The 18,019-nt window shown below is 36.6% G+C and overlaps 1 protein-coding gene across 3 annotated transcripts in view; it reads left to right on the top strand.

The window, feature by feature from the left end:
* Nucleotides 1-18,019, top strand: part of NEBL (nebulette) — a 278,197-nt gene that overhangs the window by 168,456 nt on the left and 91,722 nt on the right. The window contains exons 1-2 of one of the 3 annotated variants that reach the window (XM_052803995.1): nt 12,864-12,946; nt 13,043-13,114. The exons of the other annotated variants lie outside the window; for them this stretch is intronic. Coding sequence (XP_052659955.1) covers nt 12,881-12,946; nt 13,043-13,114 — 138 coding nt within the window. The 5' untranslated portion in view covers nt 12,864-12,880. Of the gene's footprint in view, nt 1-12,863; nt 12,947-13,042; nt 13,115-18,019 lie in introns of those variants that run through there. 3 annotated transcript variants of the gene reach the window in all.

Genomic DNA, 18,019 nt, shown 5'->3' with positions numbered 1-18,019 from the left:
GATCTCATCTTCTATTTATACCTAATCGGTTTTAAAGTTTAGCTTACTTTAGCCTTTTTTCCAAGCTCTCCCCAGCTCAAAAAAATTTAAAACAAACCCATTTTTTGAATCTGGAATACCTATATTGATTATGTTGGAAATCAATACATATCAGCTACTGTATCTTTCTTTCCAGCTTGCCTGAAAAGATCCCATCTTAAAGGGTTCTGACAATAAGAATTATGTTGATAGTGATTTCAGCAGTTTCTTGTCTCAATGCCTTAGATAAAATGACTAACTCATATTAGACAGGTTTCTGAAGTCTTGTGTTCTTCAGGTTATTGTGATCTGAGTGTGAGTTGTTTCAAAGCTTGCATGAAGTTAACCCGTTTTTACTGAGAATTGTTTTTCATAAAAACATTATTTTATAATGAATTATTGAAAGTGGTTATATTCAATTCAGGATAGTCTGTAAAAGAGGTCAGGTAATATTAAACTGAGTACAGAATTTGTGCTAAACTTTAATATTAACACTATCTTTGCATTGTGCAAGTACATATTCATGCTTTTGACTAAAATATAGGTATCGAAACACAGAAGACAACTAGGCTATTATTTCTTCAAACATAATGCAGATGCATAGCCAATTACGCTATTTTACATTGCTTGGGAATAGTTATATAGTGAGTGCTGAGTGCCTGTAATATTTTCTACTATTTATGGATTCCGCCATTTTCATACATGAGAATTGTATATGGCACAGAATTTCACATATATTTGGTCTTAAACATAATTCTGGTTTGGCAGAACTGGACCCTTAGGGATTACTTGTGTGGTCCTTATTGATGGAAAGATAAAGACTAGCTACATGGGATGAAAACTGTTGTTGTTGGTTTTTTTTAGAACACAGAGCATGTTTATTTTTGAACACTCTTTTCTGTCTTTTGTGGCTAGAATACAAAGGATGAGTAGTGGATTAAAGCACATAATTAATTTGAGTCTCCAGCAGAATGAATTATAATTTGTAGTGGACAGAATATCTATGAGGAATGTCCATACTCTTGCATTGTCTGGAAGTCATTTTACACTAGAAGAAACAAATCACAACAGAAAATCTGTGCTTTTCAAATGAGAGCAAAGCAGCAAAGACTGATAGACTTGAGCAGGAAGTAGAGGCAAACCAAATTTTACGTAACAAAACTTGATTTTGATTAAATCGGACAAATTGCAAATTCATCTAAATTTCTACATATGGACAAAACTCACTTATCTGCTTGCATAACTTGTATCTGTATATCTATTAAGTCATAACGAGGATAAAGATGACATTTTTGCAGTTAAAATGCAAATAGAAGCAGCCTTCAAAGAAAAAGCTAATTGAAGTTTATGAAGTTAAATCTCAATATTTTGTTTGACTTGAGATAGAGAACGTGTCATTCCGGGCCACTAAACCTGAGTGCAGACTTAAAATATTTAGTCATTTTCTCTAGTTTACTTATGTTTTTTTTGTCTTATGTTTTTGTATTTAAGGATTTTTTAAAAATTCTGTGAGATTCAGGAGTTCTGTCCTTGAAGTGACCCTATGGTTCTTAAAAGTTGAGTCTCAGAAATTAAAGTGTCACTTCTCTAGACTTGGTCTTGACAAAATGGTAATTATTTATTCTCCATTTTAAGATCATTAGCAGTTTCATGTAGCGTGGTTTGTGTTACCCTTTTTGAAAGTGACTAACAACTATATAAAATTTTCATTTGGTAGATAGCTGCTTTTATTTTTAAAATTTTTATCTAGCAAAGTTCATGAGCACTTAACTTACACTTTTTAAATTTTAGTCTCGTCATTTGACTTTAAATGCTGCTAGTCTGATAAATGATACCTCCATCTGCCTCTACGTCATTCTGAAGTTATCCAAATACTATTCAGAAAAGCTACTGTTGCTGGTCCACCAGTCCATCATTGTAAAAGTTTTTATATTAAAAAGATTCCAACTGCAGTTATGTTGTAAACTAAAGTCTGGTAATCTGTCTGTTTAAATTAAGAAGTTGAAGATCATGGCATCCACAAAAGATTTGGATGCTGAGGTGACACGTGCACAGAATATAATTCTGTCTCACTACATGTATGAGCAGAGAGCAGAGTCTGCAGATGTGTTACAGCATCAGGCAGATATTCAGCATCCTCCCCCCAAATGGTCCCTCATCTGCCCATTGCTTATATCCCATCAGAACCCCTCATCTGGAGTCATTAGGTTGAATTTGGAGCCTGCCTGCCTGTCTGCCACTGCAGTGTATGTGTCGCAAACACGCTCGCTCAGAAACATGGCTGGGTGTTTAGAGAGGGGAAGGCTTATGACCATTTTTCTGTTAGTTCAGGTGTGATGGTGTTCCTCTAGGAAGTGTTAGATATTGCTTCCAGCCCAATAGGTGTTTGAGCCCACAGTTGAGTGGCCTAATCCTGACTGTGATGGAGGTCCTGACCAGCATTTTGCTGAAGTTGTACCATGGCATAGAGAAGAACAGAAGGTTCATGGGCCAGAGAAGGGTCTCGGGCTGAGTACTGTGGTTATCACGCAGTAGGGCCAGGGTGGCTGGGTTCTGGCTGCTGCTCCAAAGCCTGTTTGTATGTTTAATGATGGTGAAACAATAAGATTAAACTCATTATTAGCCATACAGCCAATGTGAGATTAACATGACTTGCACTCTGATATTAATTTTTTACCTCAGTTTGATTTTGAGCTGTAGGAAGTTCTAACATCTTAAAAAACCCCCTGTGGGTAGCATTAGTCAAGTACTGTGCTGTACTGTGTGGTAATATCCTAGGATTTAAATATAAGCTTGGGGAAGCTGAGTCTGACATATTTTGAATGTCTACACAGAGCATATTATAGCTACATCTTCATCTTGCAAAGAGATGGTTTAAAATTGTTACAGGGAAGTGAAATGTGTAGTTACTTCTGGGGCTGTAGAATAGCATCTGTGTATGTAAGATTAGGCACTTCCCGCCCCCAGGGTTTGCACTTTTGTATTACAGATTATCGTTATTGAGTACACTTTCCTGATGAGATTGAGAAATTTCTTTAGCTGTAGTGTAAAGCTGCCAAAATACATTTACCACAGACCTGAAGGCGAATATAATTCTTCCAGAGGCAGCCTCTGGCTTCGGAGGTTTTTTTGCTGAAAGGCAGGCTCAGACTTCCCATGACATCATCAGAGAGATAAAAAGACTAAAACCTCTTCAAAGCTAGGCCTTAGGCCCTAACATAAATTGATTCTCTGGTAACGGTTTATGTGTGTAAAAAAATGAATAAATATTTACAAAAATGCAATTTAAATAGGACCTTACCTAACTAGACTTGAAGTTAACTTTTTAATATCACCTATTCATTTGAATTCAACATAAAACCATCTTAATATAACTTTAATTTAGACTTCAGAAAGCAAGGAAAGAACATGGTATTTTCTTTCTCTTTCTATATGCCAGGTTTCAGAGAGGTTATCTTGCTTGTTTCATGCCAAATAGTTACTACCTGTAACTCAGTAGACATTGAAATTAATTTGCATAACAAGTAACTACATTGTTATTCTAACTCTGTGCTGCATGTTAACTCAGTCGCTTACTAATTATAATTTAGTATAAGGTTCTAAATGAAAGACTGCTCTGTGTTCTTTTCTTGTCCCACTTTTCCTTTTTTATTTTTTAAGTTATATTAACACTAAAATTTGCGTAACAGATAGCAAAATGTTCTAGAGAAAAACCCATCTTCAATGCTGTAAGTAGAGTATATAAGTTAAGAACTAGTTTATGCTTGAAATGACTTAACAGAAATATCACTGAAAAAGAGCCAGGAAAATTCTACTGAGAAGCTCTGTGATATCAGCATTAAAACTAGGGATGGGAGTCAAGAAGTCTTGATTCATTACAAGCTTCCTTTCTTACTGTGGAGATGCTGCTTTACTTCATGGCCCCTTGTTCTGTAAGACAGAATTATAAGATGATCAGGTATCTTCAGGTATGTAGCAAGGAGCAATTCTGTAGTTATTTATCCTGGTCTGAATTCTCTTTACAAAATTCCAGATGTTCGAAGGAGACTTAAGACAGCTTGTTCCCCCAGTAAAGCCTGCTGCATCTCCCAAACCTCTGGCCATACTGTGATTGTCAAGTAACCATGAATCAGCAGTATGATCTGGGGCAGGTTTTTTGGTTGGGCTAAATTAGACCTACCCATGGCTGGTCTTACTTAAGCCTGACTCCAGCCTAGTCCTCAAATGCCTGAGGACAGGGAGAGGACTTGGCTCGCTCTGTGTCAGTATCCTCCATCAAAGACTCTATCCCTGTATTTATAAAATTCTTTAAAATCTTCTCCACAAGAAGCTGTATGAGTATAAAGTAGTTGTTGTTCTTTAATGTTATTAACAACAGCAAGCGATCATGCCCAAAGGCGGTATTTCTGGATAATTTGTAGTGTACAAAACATTGCTATATTATTTCTTTTGCCTTCCTCCTCTCAGAAGGTACTTACTGCATTATTTCACGTGGTGCAGGCATTAGCCTTCCTTGATTTGAAGAACTGTAATTCAGTGGGCTTTTAATGTGGTAATTTAGATGTACTGTGTTATATGAAAAGCACTGTAGGGCTAAATTTTTATTACTAATTTATAGGAACTATTTTTTCCTATAGTAATATGTGAGAACTGACATTTTAATAAGTATTATGATGGTGTACTTTATAGATTGAGAAGTATGCTCACCTAGAAGTACCAGTATTGAGATAACTGCAAGTTTAAATTCCGCTGATGTCATTGGAATTGCTTGTTTTCAGGGGTTACCAGGTCCCAGGAATGACTATAAAGTAGCTGGAGCAAGAAATGCCAGTTCTGTCCATTACCATTTTGAGAAAACAATTCAGACTAGAAGTAAGACAGTGCTCTAATGTGAAAGCAAATTATGTAACTGATAAAGCAGAACTGCCTTATCATCATTTTTTGTAAATGGTGGAGCAAAATGAAGCCAATTTAAAAATAAGGTATTCTTCTACTAAAATCTGCACTGTTTCTTTGGGAAATGCTAGATCGGCTTTTATTTGATCTATGCAAAAGAGATTTCCATGGGGGAAAAAAATTTTTAAGCTGAAATTTGCAGCTAAACTATGGACAACGACTAAAATAAAAGGTAAAGTTTTATGTAACTTGATTTAAAAGACTAAAAAAATCAGATCATGAATCTGTTTAATCTGCTTCAGATATTAATTTAAATCCTTTAAAAATATGATGTGCATTTCTCTGAATATAAAAATATGTTATTAAATGCAAGTTGACATTTCTAAATTAGGTGCTTGCCACTTCATCAATGATATAAGCAGAAATATATTTTTCAGTGGATGGTGGAAGAAGATGTTTTTATCATCTTGTCACTGTTGTCATGGAAACCTGTGTATATCATTGTTAAACAGAGTGTACATAAGGATCTAACATTCCTGTGACTTATTATTGCTACCTATTGTATTTTTAGTGTATTTTCTTCAGTGCTGTAGTCAATGCTTAAGAACTTGTAAGTTGCTCTCCTGAATTACAACCGTGAACTCAATTACAGGATTAGGCTGTCCAGAGAGCCCTTAGTATAGGGTTCTTTGCCATAAAATTCTTTTCAATACAGGGTTATTAACAGTTGTATTTCCAAATCCATTGTAGCCTATTATAAGCACTTGAAAAATAATATTTACTCTATTCAAGCAGACTATTTTGCCACAGCAGCTTTTTGGAAAGAATGAGCTATGCATCAGTGATTATAAACTCTCTGTCTTGAAAATTATGGCTATTTTCTGAATGTGTGTTTTGTATATTAAGTGCTTTGTTTTTGAATATACTGCTAAATTCATAGTACAGCTCCTGTGTACAGTTGTCTTAACCTGTCACGCACAGAATGGTAGGCTAGGAGGGAAGCTTGGCTATGACAATACAGTTCTAAACCCTCCTGGACACAAAGTATGTGTAACTTATTTTCGTGTTTAAATCTTACAATGGGCACAATTCACAAAGTAGATGAAAGATGTAAACTAATTTCTCCAAAGGAGAACTATTTAAGAATCAGTCATTTTAAGCACAATAAGGGAGCTGTATGTTTTACATAATTACGGTTTTATTTTTGTCTTTTTGGGTCTGAAGATATTTCAAAATATACCTTCTCTATCAATTATTTATGACTTGAAATTATTTGTCTTGATCAAAAAATAAAGTTACTTGAATAAATTTTTCATCAATGAACAAGGGACTTCTGTTACTTCAAATGTGTTCATTAAATTTCTTTTTTATCCTGGCCTGTTTGGTTTAATCTTTTCTGTTTTGGGGGGTTTTCTGAAGACTATTCTGAAATTTAAAAGCTATGATCTTAAATAACTGTAAATGAAGAACTTAGTTTTTGTTTTAGTGTTAGCTGTCTGTGGCAATTTGATGCAAATTTAACTTACTTGAGAATCAAAGTAACATGAAATGTTCCAGAAAAGTAAAGTTATAAAGGTTTTTTTAAAGGTGTGTGTTACTTATGGTATTGTTCCCTCCAGAGAGAGTGTGACTGAAGTTACAGTATTAGGTCTATCACAAGAAGTGCAAAAATATGGAGAAGAAAAAACTCAATTAAATACAAGAAAAATAAATCACTGTGGTTTTAGTTTCTAGAAAAATGCATTCATTAAGTAAGTGAGGGTCATAGTGGTGGATGTAATTACAACTGAAATTAAATTTGTAGGAAAGATCCAATTTTCTCTTCCTGCTCTGGGAGATTCTGTCAGTTCAGGCAGTTAAATTTGAAGTAACGCCACAAGAAAAATTCCTGGTAAGTACACATGCCCAGTCTATATGGCTAAGAAAACGTATGCAAGAGTCTGTATATAAGCCAAGTATATCTTTCTGTTATTTCAGATTATAGTAAGCTATATATGAATATATAGTCACTGAAAGGAGAACGGGAGTATCCTTAGCTTTTTAGGATTTATTGAGGCAAAATAAAACTTGTTTATTACTGACTTCATATCTTTTACCTACAATCATTGATAATTTTAGCTGTGATTTATAGCAAGGTAAAATTTCCAAATTCTTACAATATAGTCCTAGCTCTTTCTTCCATAGTATTTAGGTTTGGATAAAATGAAAATTTTGTGAATGGAAAACTTTGATCTATTATCTAAACTTTTCTCCTTTTGAGGAGTCCTATGAGATAAGCTGTAACTTCTCAGTTGAATCCCTCTTCTGCTGAATGTGATTTTTCTCTTTGGGATACCACACACAGTAACCCAGGCAGCTGATAATTTCATTTTCTAGCCATATTCTGTAGAACAGCCTTATGAAATCTGAGCCACAAGTTGCAGGGCAGAGGGATAGCTTGGATATGTACTGCTCCACACCGGTTACGGAGGACTAGCATGCAGGTCTCTTGACTACTAGCATACAGGACTAGCATCCGGGCTGCAGTTTTGTAGGTAGTAGGAATAAATGTCTTGACTATTCGTTGTTGTAATGGCACTAGTAAGAGGTGGGGAGTGCTGAAGAGCCTCAACTGCTATGCCCCAGAGCTGTTATCTCTGGTGGACTCCCATACCTAGTTGGACACTTGAGTAAGGGGAGAGGGGTTTTATAACACTTGGTAAGAAAGGGCAATGCCACAGCTATGTCAGGAAGAGTGGATTAAGCAGTTGCAATGCAGTCAAATGTGGCTGATTTTGGTCTCAGCTCCTGATGCATCAACTTGTGAAGAGAGCTGTAGGAGTGGTAGATTTTTCAGGCTTCTGGTTAAACTGAAAATATTGGCGGGGTGGAAAGACCAAATTCCCCCATTGTTGAGGATTTTTCTTGACAAATGAAAAATTAGGAAAAAAAAAAAGGTGAAACTGTTTATCCCATTTAGGAAATACCATCTTTGAAGGTTAAAAGCTATTGTGCAAATGTAGTAGGCAGTTATGAATATTGTCAGAAAAATGAAGCTGAGGTTTTGGTTTTTTTTCTGAAAAAGCTTTATGCTGGTTTATTTCAACGTATTGTTGCTGATCACAGCTAAGGTTACATCCACATGGCACAATCTTGTGCCCTGATAAATACTCTCACTTCTGAATGGGTTCATTTCTCAGGATAATTAGCTGTGTGGGAAAGAGTTTAACTCGGGCAATGTCATGCTAGCATAGCTACACTGCTTCTGGTAACTCAATTAGATTGGGTATTATTACGTGAAACTAGTTGTACCATACAGACATCTTAAATGCTCAGTCATCAAGATCCAGTTGAGCTAGACAACGTCCCTGTGAGTATGTGTTTGCAAGAAATGTCTATATTTATGTATTTATTAGGCATTGAAAATTCATTAGGTTTTCTGGGATTCACAATTCTAACATCTCATTTGTATTCATCTTTAAAAATACCATTGCCACTCTCTGCTTTACCAAAACCTTAAATAAAATAACTTTCATTGAATGAAAATCTTAGCTTAGAACCATGAGATATTTTCGGGTTTTGAAGTGTTGTTGATAAATGCAGTGTTAATGATCTGACAGATATAAGCTTATGGGTAAGATTTTTCTCTAAATAGAATGATCTTTTGAATTTCTTTTGTTAATGTTAATTGGTATTTCATCTTCAGGGGAGGTTAAAATTGGCAGGCTGGGATTCCTCACTTGCTTTCTGTTTGTGATTGTGGTGCTGATAGCCTAACTATGAACTTCCTTATGCAGGGTTGCTAGTAAGTTCCAGTCTAATAGTTGAGTATTTCTAGAAATGAGAAGTAATTGAATCTCAGCGCTTACAAATGCCTTGTGTGCTTTTTGAAAAGAGACCACCAGCTGTGTTGTGTTGCATTAATTGTACTTATTTCAGTGATGTGTGTGTCTGTCCAGTGAGAACAGAAAATAACATTTTCATTTCAGGGATGTCTGTGGGTTGATTTTTAACTCATTGGAAGCAGGATAGTTAAAGCACTAAAACTCTACCTCTGTTCTTACTAGGTTTTCAGTCCAGAATTGAAAGGAGTATATTCATAACGTATATACCTCTCACTATAATGCTGTGTAGAGTCTCCAGCTGAAATAACTTGGCCCTTAACTTGCAGCCTATGTTCAAGTACCCCATGAGGAACTCTGCATTAATAATTTTGAGATTATGACGTTTCTGGTACATTTTCTAGGACAAGAACAGTTTCTGCTGTTCTGTGAAGTGGTAAAGTTCTTTCAGCTGAGTAGTACATGTGAATATGTCAGATCTTGGAAGGCTTTGGGGATTATGCCAAAGAAGTCCAGCGGTGTTGTTTGTTTAGTGACAGAACTGAGTGTCACTGCTAAGTTGTTATGTGTATCAGGGCCAAAATGAGATGAAGCTTTTTAACTTTCTGGGCCAAGATCCCCCAAATGTATTTGTTAAAAGATTGATAAAGGGACAAGGAGATGGTGGGGCTTTGGCCAGTTGTGGACACAGCTGTGTGTGATCAAAGCAGGAAGCTGCACAACTGTGTGCCTGAACCATTTGTGTGCTGGGCCAACTCGTACTCATGGAGACTCGGGCTCCTTTATACCCCATGTTTCTTCCCCTTCTGCCTCCTCAGCAGATTTGCATTTAGACCAAGTGCTTGAGTAATGTTCTGTGTCAAAAAATAGTACATTGACAGGAGCAAATGATGTCTGTAAGTGTTGGAAGATTCAGCTGTCTCCTTTCATAGGAGAAACCATATAGTTTGCTTCTGGAAGTCTTATCTTCTCTATCAAAAGTTCATACACGATGAAGATTGTGTACTGCAAATACTGTGCTTCTGTGAACAATCTAGACAACGTACAGTTGCAGCTTCATTTCGTTGCAGTTTCTTCAAAAAAATATCCTCATTCTTAAGGCTAGACTTGAACTGAGATGTGAAACATCCGTGCAGGGTGGCTGGAAGCAGAAATGTGGAGCTATGCAACATTCCCTTACAAAATTTGAATGAGTTCATATTGGGTACTTCCCTGAAGAACCCATTTGTCCCCTTTGTGTGCGTATTAAGATACCTATAATGCAATAATAAATCCTAATTTTGCCATGCCCTGTATGGATGCAAATATTGTGTATACACAGCTTAGCAGTCCGTTGCAGTGTTTTCTTAAAATTATGTACAATTGGATTTTGTTTAATCTGTGCTGTTTCATGCCAAAACAAATGACTACGGATTATTCCAATATATACAGTGGAAAGTGGTTCAGCAGTGTCAGTTTGGAAGTTTTGGTAAAAATGCAGGTTTTGCAGGTAAAAAGTATTCTTTAATACAACATACTTCATATTTGTTTTGGGGATGTAAAGCTCAGCATTTTAACTTGATCTTTATTCAGATTAGATTTAGTACTTTTAGCGTAGTTTTAAAAATATTTGTAAACATACACAAACATTTGCAATGCCAAACATGCCTGCTGATCCTAGATTATTTACTGCCTCTTACGGAAGTACCCTAAGCTTGTTCTTGACCTGCAGGCTGCTAATAGAATCATAATGTACTTCTAAACCATGCAACTCTTAAATGCTTATAACAGATTATTCTCTGAATTATATCTGGATATATTTAATTTTCAGGCTTGCTTTATTGCACAGTGAATGTTATCTGACAGTATTCAGTGTTTCGAGGAGGATAAAAAAAGGGAGGTAGGTTTCTGTGTTATATAGTCTCTTACTGCATCTGTTATGTGAAGAGTGCCATTTTGAATAACTTGTGTATGGTTAGTTGATACTGTGATATTTTTTCCCTTGCTCCCTTTGTGCATAGCATTATATTTTTCTTTAATATGATGAGTTATAGCAGCTATCTTGCAATCCCTGTATTATGGAAGTTACATGGGACATAGCATATTTGGACACTCAGTTATGCCTGACCCAGATGATGTAAAAATGGGAAAAAATGAATTCTATCAAATCAGTTGAAGATCATGCTAAAGAGAAAGCACATCTTTATTATGCAGAAACCATTACAGGAAAACCACAATTAATACATAAATTTTGGTATGTCCAGCTGCTGAAAAACCACCAGATACAATGTAAGCATGTTAAAAAGCTGAACAGCCCCATCTTCCCCCCCAAACCTGAACAGTTTTGACTTTGTCATTTTGAACGTATTTGCTTTCCGGTGCAAAAAATAGCAAAAGATTTCCCCATATTCAGCAAGCTTTGCAGCTACTAATAGGTCTTCTCTACTCTCAAATATTTTTCAATGTCTCCACTTAAAAAAATTATTAAATGTAGGAAGGAAAGGGAAATTAACTATGCTGGAAAAATATAGTATTTGCAATATTATCACAAAAATCCCCAAATGAAGCCTTCATGTGCATTTCTGTCTGGTACTTCTGTAGGTCTCCTTAACTTGTGGTCCTTGAAATCATGCATGAATCTGTTGTTTAGGAATATATTTGCTGTGGCCATAATCTTCAAAAATGACCTGTTTCTGTGAATACCCATCTTATAAGACCACACCATTTTTTTCCACAAGGATGAAGCATCCTGAGGTCCAAAAGTAGTCAGCATAAATTACAGGTAATTCTCACCTATACAAACCAGACTTATAGTTTTCAACCTGAACTTCAGCAATGCCAATCCAAATCTGAACTTCAGGAGCTTATATTTGAAGTAGAGGAATGGAAAATCTTGAAGCTTTCTGTACTATTAACATATAAAGAATTCTGTCTTTGGATTATTATACACTGAAAGCAGTTTGTGCCTTTGTTCTTAATATTTTTTTCAAATTTTCAGACCTTAACTAAGTCAAATGCTGTATTTTTTCTCTTCTTTGAAACGTTTATTTTTCTAAGGAAATGTATGTTTCTAAATAAGCTCTAAGGATGGGCACAAGTACTTAAAATTCTTTGAAGAGGTTTTTTAAGACCACACATTACTTGTATCTTTGCCTGATTGCAAAGCTGTGTAGCGGTGAATCACTTTGCTAGATGAAGTTCAAAATCATGACCTCTATAAAATGAGAAGTATACAAGCTACAGTTTGGAAAGAAAAAAAAAAAAGTTAAAATGCTGGTTACTCCAACTGGTCCTGTAATACCTCCTTGCTTGTTTTACAGAAGCAAACACTGTGACACTATATCCATTGGCATAAGGATATCTTTCAGTTTCATTGCAGCTGGAGTCAATGACTTCATACTGAAAAAGATTGGTTTTGAGACTACACACCATGACAATTTTTAACAGTGAAGCAACATTCATGTTTGTGTAAATACATAGCCGTGTATACTTTTAAGTGTACAGATGTGTTTGTATCTATGTATGCACAGGTTTAACCTTCAGCTGACATAATATGCAAAGCATTTAAGGAATTTTATATGCTTTGTGGAAAAGGAGTATTTCCTGAAAAATATACTAGCAGTTACATCTACTGGAAAATGAGAAGAGTGTGCTTCTTTTAATCAAAAAGCTCTGTTATTGGACCAACAAAATAAAGTTTTGTGATAACTGATTTTGGAGTCAGTGATGCCTTGAATCTTAGAACTGGGCAGTTTTCCCATAACCCTAGAGTCAATGTTCCCCTTTCAAGCCTATTAATTTTACTAAATTACTTATGTTATGAATTAACTGCATCACAGTATTTTAATTAAGTGTGTTCATAGTCATTTTAAAAATAGTTGACTGGGATAGGTCATTTAATTATATTTTATCTGTAAGAAAGCATTAGCTCTGCTGCGACTGATAGCTAGCAAGGCCATCTGCAATGCCTTTCAGTTCACTCACACTGAATTGTTCAGATAAAGACCGTCAAGTGCTGCCTAAATAAGGAAGGAGCCTTGGCAGAGTTAAGTGCAGCGAGGACACAAATGAACCATTGATTCCAGGCATGCTGTAGGGTCTGAGCTGTTTCCTGCAGTGCTGAACCTTTTTAGAGTTTTCATTGTTGTTTTCTGCAAAGTATTAAAATGCGAGTATCTGTCATTCAGGATCTCCGGGAAGATGAAAATGAGGATGGGGAAGAAGAAGAAAAGGTGAGTTAAACCCCAATATCTTTGAAAAGTACTTATTTCCTTCTTTTGTTACCCTTTTAGGACAATAAACCTGGAATGATTATCTTTCTCTTACAGGTCTTCCTCAAGCCTGTTATTGAGGACAGAAATATGGAACTGGCCCGAAAATGCAGTGAAATAATAAGTGATGTAAGTGACGGTGACTGTTTGCATCCTTACATTTACATTTCTCTTTTCAAGTGGGTTTATATTTATGATACATATTTTTTCAGATATGTACAGTGCAGCATGTGCCCATCCAAGACTCAAGTGAAAAAGCACACAAAAGTAATAGAAAGCACAGCCTACTCTGGTACCTTAAATTATCAGCTGCAGAAGGATGAGCTTTTCAGAGCACTTGGACGGTGTGAAGCATAGGCCCTAGGAAGGAGAATGTTCCAAAAAGTGGGTCTCATGCGGAGCGTGTCTCCCATGAGAACACCTTGGCTGATTTAATCAGGAAAATGCAGTATTTTTTCTAGTTATAGCCTGATCCTATGAAGTTTGATTGGTTAGAACAGAACTGAGTGCCAGTATACGTAGCTGTAAGGAGGGAGGATAAAAATAAAACAGATGAATTTTGAGTGTTATCTATTGGTCTGTGGTGATAGATGCTCAGAACTGCTTAGCATATTATTACTGACTTGCACTTCTAGGGAGAATCCACTGAATGCTAGAATATCTTTAAAAATTATTTAGCTAGCCAATTCTTGCCTTAGTTGCTATAGAGTTTTAAAACTGTCCATCAGATATAGACATTATATAAACATCACAGATCAGATCCAAGACATTTTAAATTGGAGTAGATCCAATTGCTTCAATGTAACAGCATCAGATTTACCTTGGTGGAACATTATTTCTATGTCCCTCTGGGAAAGTGTGTGTGAATAATAACTTTGTCCCTTCATGGGAATGGGAGTTAAGAGTGGTATTTCTCCTGCGAGGGTGGTGGCTGGCAGCAGAGGACACATTACTGAGGAGAGAGTGACTTGCTTTAAACAAGTGGTGTTCTAAAGAAACCAAAAAATGATGTCTGGCTCATGTTTGTGTTGTAATCTGATATTTAGATTCAGGATGTTATTGTTCAAGGTGAACAAGTATGTTGATTTTATGAGAGTAGAACGTACAGAATCTACACTTAAGGTATAAATTATTAGGGGTTACATATCAGAAAGGAATAGGTAACTCCGAAAACCAGTATCTGGGATGTGTAGGTGTTACAGTGCTGGCTTGAAAGTGTGACTTGACAAAGTCAAAGTTTCCTCTTTGTCCATACACCGTCTGGTAATACTTTAGTTTTCACAGAAAGAGTGCTGAAAATTGGATAGATCCTTAAGAGAACCTACCAAGATGGCTCCCTTGTAATCTCAAGCTACTTTAGGAGGTAGTAGAGATTATTAATATTTTTACTGATGGTTATCTACATGCTTTCTTTGGGAAAAGAATGGCATATGGTACAATAAGTGCCTGTCAACTCATGTAAAGGCCAAAATGAAAATGGACCTGGAGCACTTATCTGACTCAAAATACATTTAGTGTTTCCATGCAACTTGTTTCTAAACATGGTTGCTATTCTTAAAGGTAAAAACTCCTTGACAAATGGTGAAGAAATATTTTATTTAATTGAAAAGGAGTTATTACTGTGCTGTGTACCCGTTAGGAGTAATGTTGGCTGTGGCTGTTAATTAACTGATAAATTGAGTGGCTGTGTTTTCTCTGATTTTCTGCAGGGGCTTGTGAACTAAGGTGAATAACTAAGTCAAGCCAGGTTTCTGAAGCCTATAATGGTTCAGGGATGTGGGCTTTTGCTGAAAACTTGTGATGCGTTTAGCCTGTAAGTGTGTTAGATTTTCCTTGAGATACGTAAAGCATAATGGCAAAGTGTCATTAATGCTTTCAAAGCAGTAGTAATATGTAATGGTCCAGACCAATTTATTTTTAAAGAGGAGACTCTGTGTTTAAAAATGGCATCCAATTTTGGGGCCTTATTCAGCCTCTGGTGAAATCAGTAGGTGTTTCTTCATTGGCTTGAATGGAATATGCAAATGTGTAGGGGGTGAATTTTGTTTCCCAGAATTTTTGCTATAATTGGAATTTCTTATGACCAGTGAAGTCCTTTGTGCTGGTGGGGCTAAGTTCCTCAGCCTGCACACTTCATTGTGGAGGCCAATAAACTGCAAGGAATTTTCATTCTTGCCTTTGATTTTTGACTCATTAATGTTCAGAACTTTTTATATATTCTTTATCCATTTAGCATGAATCTTTGCACAAATTGCTGTTTGTGTGGATGTGCTGTTGGTGTACATCTGTACACTTTATGTATACAATGGTTTTATGGGGCTTGGAGTTTGGCCCTAAGATGACCTTGGGACAGCAGCCTGTGTCCTTGCTGACCACGAGACTGGGTGCTTGTCCTTTTCTGCCGGTGGAGCTGTCAGCACAGCTCCTCCATCAGAATGCAGCGCCAGGAGTGCTTATGACTGAGATACTGGGGTTGCATTACACTGGCCCTGCATTCTTTGCAGGCTGACTTTAATTTGGCAATATAGTTTTAACAAAGTGTTGCAATGGCAGCCCTTAGTGCATGTGTAACTGTCAGCCTTGAACTGTATGTAGGGGAAGTAGTGAAGTCTTTATGTGCTCCAGTTCTTGAGGAAATCTCCGTTTTCATTTGAGGTTGGCAGATGTTTGTTCCGTGGCTGTGATACCCCCTGGATTGTTTCTCCCTGAAGCCATTTCATTTAATCTCCCTTCATTATGCAATTTTATTCCACAGATGTTTTTAAAACTGTCATGTGTGCTTGGTTCATATGCATTACCTTCCTTTCCAGGCCTTTTGTCTTCCATATTGAAATTGAGCCTGTCCATTGCCGTGTATTACTTATATGTTGGTATATTTTAATCTCTTCTTTGTTTTAATTGTAGTGGTGTGATGTTATGAATACTGTTACAAGCAAAGAGGGGAATTATTATCCAAGTAAAATGGTTATTGACTATCATAATCCTTTTCGGTAGACTCTGCTGAATTTTGTTAATATATGGTACCAGTGCTTCTTTTTCCCTATAGCAAAAAGTAGTACAACTTGCCATTTAACTGTCCTTTTACGGAGTCCAACTTGGCTTTAGTATGTCTCTTTGTTGTAAAGCAAGGGACAAAGAGACGTAGAGTCGAGTGCAGAAACAGAGTGCCTTTCCATTCATACCAATAGGGTTGTGACCACCTCATTCAGGGTGGAGCTGTTCCTCTGGACTCCCCATTACTAGTCACAGCCTCTATCTCAGGAGGACTTTGAGGTCCAGATTGCTGGAGACTAGTAAAATACTGTGGGGCAATAATACTGTATGCTTGCCCTGTTCTCATGCTTGTCTCTAGGTTTCTGTGGCCACAGAGAGAGGATTTTGTATTAGATGGATCTGTGATCTGACACAGCTCTTAGTCTTATGAGAGATTATAAATTAAATGCAGGGTTGGAAAGGGATTCCTTAGTGGAATGAGTATGATGAGTCAGGGAGAAGAAAGGAATCAGGAGAGAGCTATTCAAAATTGGGCCTTTAGCGAGCTATTGGACTTCAAAAGTATGTCAAAAGAGCAGTAGTGGCTCCAGGCCATCATTTCAAATTTTTCCTGTTATTTGTTTTTTTCACAAGGCTTACCAGATCTACTCAACCTAAACAGCGTATTTTGTGTTGAAGGGTAAGTCACTCGCAGGCAAAATGTCCTATTCAGTATTTTAGACATCTGAATTTGTATCCCCAAACTTTGAAGAGAAATATTAGCTTCTCTTCCTATTCATTCCAGCCATTTGTTATGTTCAGTCGTAGCCAACCTCTTAAGCCTCTTGCTTAAGTCATTTACAATAAATACGCTTTTTAAGTGCAGATGTCATGACTTCATTACACTTGTCCCATTTCATCTTCCATCTTTGTGATTCCAAGCGATGCAGACACTTCTGTAGCTGAATGGAGTGTGTTGGATCAGAGTTTGACCACACATTTTGTTATATGTCCTCTCTAAATTGCTCATTTGAGCCTGCATGCATTTTGTGGCCTCTATGGCTTACTATAATAAATGTGAATAATAAAGGAGTAAGGTGGTGGCATTAGTCCTTTACTGCAGTTATTTTGAAAGCATGACTTCTACAACAGAATAGCTTTGATTGTTTCTTCTAGTCATGTCGTGCCATCCCCCACAGTTAAGAGATACCTTAGAAAGCTTTCATGTTTGATTTTTGAATGTAATTATTGCTCTGTAATTAAAATGGATGTAATTACAGTCAGCTTTCAGATATCTGTGTGTGATTTACCTCATTTGTGAGCAGCAAGACTCTCCATCTCCTCTACTAGAGTCTCAGCTTTACAGGAGTTTCTACTGGGAGTGCCATCAAACCTAACCAGTAGACAGTCAGCTCTGTAGATTTCCTATGTCCCTTCTCAGCCGTATCACTGTGAATGAACATAATTCTACGAAGCCTTTTTTTTAAGCTGTTCATATCCACATACATACACACACTTGCAAGTACATGCATGCATGTAAGTTGAACAGTAAGTGCCTGCTCATGTTTATCATAAAACTGTCCTTTTTGTTTATTGCTCTGTGATTACCTAGGAGTATGGTGTCACACAACAGGTTACACGAACCATTGGATTTGTGGTTCCCTGAGTAAAATTATGACATACAGTAATTTTACACCTGTTGTTCACAAAGCAGTTTTTATTTAGAATAGACTGTAATCCACAAATGCAGACAATATGATTCGGTAATGAGATGTAGATTCCTTCAGTAGTCCAAATGTGGATGAGCTCAATAGTAACCAAGATTATTTATTGTGTGAGGATTATGTAGTCATCAGTTTGAGATGAATTTGGCATTATCTAATCCATTTTGTGGTGGACAAAAAGCTTGCATCAGATAGTACAGGAGCTGATTCTGTGTAAGCTGCCATCCTTCTCATGAATTTTCCAAGTCCCTATAGAGGAGTGTAGACTAGAAGTTGTGATATCCATTAAGGATTCAGAGAAAGAGGAAATTAAGATTGCATATTTCTGTAATGCTCA

Source organism: Harpia harpyja, chromosome 1, assembly GCF_026419915.1.
Source record: "Harpia harpyja isolate bHarHar1 chromosome 1, bHarHar1 primary haplotype, whole genome shotgun sequence".
Lineage (NCBI taxonomy): Eukaryota > Metazoa > Chordata > Aves > Accipitriformes > Accipitridae > Harpia > Harpia harpyja.
Note: the sequence above shows the minus strand (reverse complement) of the source record. Positions and strands in the feature narration are given on the sequence as shown.